General features: G+C 29.3%; 1 protein-coding gene across 1 annotated transcript; it reads right to left on the bottom strand.

Annotated features, from left to right (window-relative positions):
• Nucleotides 1-741: 741 nt before the first annotated feature.
• Nucleotides 742-1,932, bottom strand: LOC105767344 (putative F-box protein At3g25460). Its single transcript, XM_012586839.1, has one exon. It carries the CDS (start codon nucleotides 1,930-1,932, stop codon nucleotides 742-744), a length of 1,191 nt encoding a protein of 396 aa, XP_012442293.1.
• Nucleotides 1,933-6,757: the final 4,825 nt, after the last annotated feature.

Here is a 6,757-nt window from a genome sequence, read left to right as displayed (position 1 = left end):
ATTTCTTTTTTTCACTTTAATTCTTAAACTTGTCAAATAGATTTATTTTAGTCCCCAAACTTGAATTCTATGAAATTTTGATGATGTAAATAGTGTTACTCGAAAAGGAACAGATCGAACAGGCCGAGAACTGATCGATATAATAATCCAAACAAAGGGATTGAATCAATTAGCTCGAAAACTGCTTTGAATTGGTGAAAATCGAAAACAAGGATAGAAAAGTATTTTTCTTAATTACTGCTTTATATTTTTATGAATTTTTAATTATTTTTGGTCCAATGTTCAAACCAATCAAATTTGTTGAATCAATAAATGGTTGTCTAACTTGTTCAACCACTGGTTTAATTATTAAACACTGAATATGACATTATAAGATTATACCACATCATCAACTATTTTTTTTTCATTTTCAAGTGGTGATGTGGTAGAATCTCATAAGGTCATATTTAGTATATAATAACTGAACCGGACCGGACCGATGGTTAAAATTTTTTTATATATTTTAAGTTTTGGATCAAAATGGATCAATTAGCAAGTTCAAATATGCTAAAATATATAAAAAAATGTAAGATAAATTAAACCTAATCACCAAATTTAAATTCCAAAAGTTATTTATAAAAACAACTGAAAATCTATATATCATAATAAACAAATTTATAAGAATAATTAACAACCAAATTGCCTAAAAAGTAACCCAAAACAGGATCTAGAGGGAAAATCTTGCTTATTTTTGCAGATAAATCAATCCATCTCAGTCCTCCAACTAACAAGGCTGCTTCTATGGGGTATGAACTTTGTTACGTACTGCAATTTCATTTTGAATTCCTTCATCTCCTTGCTCTTCGTATCATACAAATAAATGAAATCATGATGGTCCCAAACGAAGTTCTCTATGGCCTTGAACATTATCACCTCACCATTTCTCCAGCTAGCAACTGCAACTAGTTTCATAAATTGGGGCAACTTCTTTTCTGCCTCCCAATTAGCAACGATGGAATGTTCCATTGACCAAACCTGTCTCCCAAAATCATTCAAAACCCATACATCGATTTTGGACTCGGAACCTTTATACACAAAAGCAAGCTTCTCATCCTTGGCTACTAAATCATAATGTTCCTTCATTATTGTTTTCCCAATGTATGGAAGTTTGGTTTTACTCACCTTTTCATTGCTTATATCCATGGAGAATATATACTTTTCTGAATCAACAAACCAGTGAAATACTTGACCCTTTATTGATACAGGATCCCTCCAAAAGAACTTCATATCTTCAAACTTATCTAAATCTCCACGACGTGGTTTTTCAACAGGCCATGGAAGTGGAACCTTTCTCCATGTCTTATCGGAACCAATTGTGAACACTTCGATTCCATATCCATCATTATTAATGTGCACCACTTTGTATACCTTTGTAAGTGGGTCGAACCCTAATGCTGAGCCGCAATAAGTATGCAGGATGCGCCCTGGTGCTCGGCCATGATATCCATGCTTGTGCGTACAACCAGAAAGGCAGTTTGGAAGAGTTAAACTAGTGGGGCCTGTCAACAAGTTCTTAACACACAGACTATTAACTTCCTTTGATATTGGCTCGTATACTAGAACCAGACCATTGCAACTGGACCTAATAATTCCCATTGAAGAGCCGAGATTAGTTAAGTTGAAGTTAAGTCCATCCATCTGCAAGAAACTTGTGTTGGTAGTACTACGGAAGTACCGGACGGACTGGATGAATATTCCTGGGTTATGATGAATGGCAGTCTTGTTCATGAACTCGCTGCTACTTATCAATCGATACCATGATTTATATACACACCTGAATGTCTTGTAGAGGAACTTTGGTGGGATTTTAGCAAGGATTTCAACCATGATGTCGTCGGGAAGTTCCGACAAGGTGCTTCTTTCTTCATCTTCTTGTCTCTTCTTCATCTCCATGTATACAAGTTTATGGAGCTATAAAACAAGAATACAGCTTACTGCTGAGATGGATGAAAACCCTAAGATGATGAAAAAAAAAAGAAGAGTAAATTGGGTTATATGTTTTGGGTAAATCTCTTATTTAAATATGTTTAGTTTATATAAAGAGGTTGATTTATGTTAGGATTATTATAAAAAGTGAGCTAAAGATTAATTAATTTCATTTTTTAATAAATGGATTAATTTTCTTTTAACAATATTTTAATTTTAGTTAGGGTTGATTAATTGAATAAAATTAACAAAGTAAATTACATTTAAGGTCACTTTAAAATAGAGTTTGTCTTATTTTGATCTATCTAATTCTTTTTTAATTTAGTCACTCTAATTGAGATAATTATCGAACTAGTCCTTGCTGTTAAAATTTCCGCTAGTCCACTAATAGATTGATAGTATGACACATTAACCAATTAAATAATGACACGTAACATTTTTTTTACTTTTGAGGACCTTTTTGTAATTATTCCAAAACATTTTATTCTTCTTTATATAGAGAAACTAGAACCATGAAAATGGTGGGGGAATAATTTATGTAGCTTACTCAGTTTTTTTGTAACACCCCTTAACCCCATACTATCGCCGGAATAGGGTTACAAGACATTACCGAACATATCGGATAATTTACAATTAAATTCACAAATAAATAACATACATATTATAATTTAATGATTTAGTCCCCTTCATGGACCTTCGAGGCCCAGAATACGTATTAGAAGTGGACCGGGACTTGTTCGAGTGCTCCGAAAATTAAAAAAAAAAACTCAATATAATCCCTTTATAATTTGTCTAACCTTCCTTGCAATTTCAAACCACAACCAATTTGCAACCAATATAACAACCTATACATCTCCACAATCAAACATGCCTAATTATGCCTACAACATTAATTTAACAATTTATCTACTTGATCATTCATAAATAATTTTTAATTGAACTAATAATTTCATTTATTTCTATTTTAGTTTCATGCCACATTTACCAGATATGCCATATTATTTCATTTCATACTTATAATCCATATTAGACATCCTTTTACAACCAAGGTTACAAGACTTAAGTACATAATTTATATAATAATATCTAAGTACATGCCACTTTTACCCAAAGAAAGGTTACATCACCAAATTGTCTTTGAAGTCGGGATTGATCTGGATGTTGAACCGGGACCTTTGATTTTTACTGACCTACGCACAGAAACAACCGTACGCTAAGTATTTCATACTCAGTGGTATTACCATAATTCAAACTATATAACTTTAATGAATTATAAATATTAATCATATAACATTAAACATGTAAAATTTATAACTCATAAGAACTAATTTACATTCAGTTTCATATTTCATATATAATAATTTATCAACAATATCATATATTAATAACTTGAATTTGATCAATTCATGAACCTTGGGTTCATGCTTTCAAATCTCACAATTCGACTAACAATTTATTTCTTATACTTTCAGTCGTACGATCAATCAAATTTATTCAATTCTCATATTTCGATTATTCACCCTATTAACAAACCCGGGTCTTGGTGGACACACGGATTCCAACCAAACAAACCAGTACGGCACATTGCTCCTAAAACGGTACTTAATACCTGATCAATATATCACTAACAGTATACAATACATAAAGTGCCTGAAACGACACACGTGGTGCCTAATACGACACATATATAGTGCATGATCGGCAAAGCCAATAAATTCTCGTACTCTTCCAATTAGTTAATAGGATATTCAAATCACTTTCTCAATTTCACTTTCAATATACAATTCAATTCGATACAATTTTCCACTTTCCAACAATATACTATCAAATATTCATACATAATCATACTTCATCTCAATTTCATTCATTTCAATATTGATACCTACCTTAAAATTTTACTTGCCATACACATAAATTTAAATATAACATTTAATAAATAGTAGTTTGAATTATAGAAATACAAATGAATTTCTGGTTTTAATCCTCGATAGCCTTCTCCTTTCCTTTGTGTGCCGATACCTCGAGTTCTTTGTTAGCTACGAAAATAATATTAATAATTTTTCATTATTAATACAACACTAATTTACAATAATTAAATTTCTTTTCAATTTATACTCTAATTCCAATTTAATCCTAATTAACTCATTTACTTTTCTAACTCAATTCACACTTCATTTCTACTTAATATCTTGCCATATTCAACTTAACTCCTCAGTGTTCATATTAAAACCCTAATTTTAAACTTCTTCTTTCAATTTAATCCCTACTATATAAAACTTATAACCTAGTTTACAATTTTAATTAAACCCCTAATTCATTATTTTTCAACATGAACCATGTTCAAAAACCTAAGAGCTTTCAAAACTTCAACTTAATTTCAACAAAACTTTATTCTCAAGCTTCTAAAACATTAAAATTAAGAAAAAAGGACTTAATTGACTTACCTATTTAAACTCCAAGCTTTAAAACCTAAATTTCCCTTTTTCTTTTCTTTCTCTTTTCTTTCTCCCAATTCGAATGCTTCTCTGTTTCTTTTCTCCTTCATTTCTTTCTTTTATTCTTTGAGTTTCTTTATTCTTTTATGTTTATTTACTTTATTATTTTAAGGATAGTTATAATAATAATTTTTGTAATAAATATCTATTTAATAACAAATATTTATATTACATTTGTACGCACGTATATTTTACACTTGTCTATTATCATCACCATCTAATTGTCCTTATTTTATTTATTTTTATTAATTTAATATTTTAATATAATAAAGATCTATTTACTTAAATAAAAAGTAATTAAATAAATATATTACAATTGTTCAAATATAATTATTACACATGTACATTTTTATTACCATACATTTGCTTTATTTTAATTTACTTCATAATATAATAATATAATATCAATTAAATAACTTAATTAATTAATCTAAGAAAAATCTTAGATTTTTCAATTCATTTGCCGCCTCAATTAGGACAAATGGCATAATTGCCATTTTGGTCCTTTATATTTTCTTTTAATCTATAATTAAACTTTTATCCTTTATTCAATTTAATCCTTTTTTGCAATTACTCTTAATTAAAGCTCACTACTAGACTCATAAATATTTCTAATAATTATTTACGAACCCATTTCATCAAGACGGAGACCCGATAATGTACTTTTTCGATGCCCGTGAATTTTGGGTCATTACATTTTTCATGTGATTATTTTTTTATAATATTTTATATAGTTGTGATAAATCCATATAAACAATATTTTATGCATTAGATTTTCGAAAATCAATTGTATTTCCACAATACTTCAGTAAATTAGGTCCACTTTAGTAAATATATTTTTACGTTTACTTTGATTTTTAAATTTGGTAAATAGATTCATTTTGGTCCCTGAATTTGGATTCTGTGAAGACTTGATGATGTGAATAGTGTTACTAGAAAAGGAACGGATCAAACAGGCCAAGGACTGATCGATATAATAATTCGAACAAAGGGGTTGAACCAATTAACTTGAAAACTTTTTTAAATTAGTAAAAGTTGAAAACAAGGACAAAAATCAATAGTTAAACAGCTTCAACCAGTTTAATAAAAAAATATTTTTTAATTATTTTTGGTCCAACATTCAAACCAATCAAACTTGTTGAATCGAAAAATGGTGGTTCAACCTGTTCAACCACCGGTTTGGTTATTAAACACTGATTATGACACTCTAAGATTGTATTAAGTCATCAATTAAAAATGTATATAATTTTTTAATTTTCTATTGATGATGTGATAAAATCTCTAAGTGTCACGTCATCAAAATTTTTATATATTTTAAATTTTAGTATCAAAAAGAAATTAGTTATGTGGCATAAAAATGAGCATATATAAAACTATGAGTTCGGAGAAAAATTGAACCGATAAAAGTACCCTTTATTGGTGTTCATGATGTTACTAAATTGATATTAGAACAATATTTTATTCTTATATTTTAAATATTAGAACAATATTTTATTAAGGCTAAAATTACATTTTATATCCATATAAATTACACTTTCACGATGATTTAAATTATTCAATTTTGAGTTACATATTTATTAATATTTTAATAATATAAAATTAAGATTTATACCAAAACAAAAAAAAATTATTATTTTTTTAAGATAAAAAGATAAATGATTTAATTCATTTTTAAAAAAATAAACAAGTAAAATCATGTTGAATGCATGTAATATTATGACTAATTTATATAAAATCAATTATCTCAAGTAGTTTGATTAATAATATAAAAACTAAGGGTGAGTTTGGATGGGCGGTGTGTTTACTTGCGGTTAGTGTAAAAACAACGGTGCCGGTGAGATTAGATACTGTAGCGATACTGTAGCGCGAGATAAAAAGTAACCGAAACACACCGCACTGCACCCAATCGCCCATCCAAACCCACCCTAAGAATCTAGTGTAGAGATGAGTTGGGTCGTTGTGGTTCTCATTTTGGGTCTTCTCTTTCACCCCCTTTGACCACCCAACAAAAAAGAATTTGACCCATTGATGGAACTTCTATTTCTTCATTGGGTTTGACACAACTTTTTTTTACTCCTAGATGTTCATAGTTTCCCCTTCAAAAGTGACATTTCTAAATTTGAGTTTGTTTCAACAATCGGATTAACTGGATGGATTGATTGAATCGAGAATCAGTTTGAAAAGTGACTTAAACCAGTTAGATCGAGACCCGGTATGAATTGACTAAAAATCGGTTGAACCGGTGGTTGGATCGAGATTTTTTAATTTTTAATAATTTTTAATCAGACTGATTGGAT

Source organism: Gossypium raimondii, chromosome 5 (assembly GCF_025698545.1).
Source record: "Gossypium raimondii isolate GPD5lz chromosome 5, ASM2569854v1, whole genome shotgun sequence".
Classification (NCBI taxonomy): domain Eukaryota; kingdom Viridiplantae; phylum Streptophyta; class Magnoliopsida; order Malvales; family Malvaceae; genus Gossypium; species Gossypium raimondii.
This window is presented reverse-complemented; position numbering and strand designations above follow the sequence as displayed.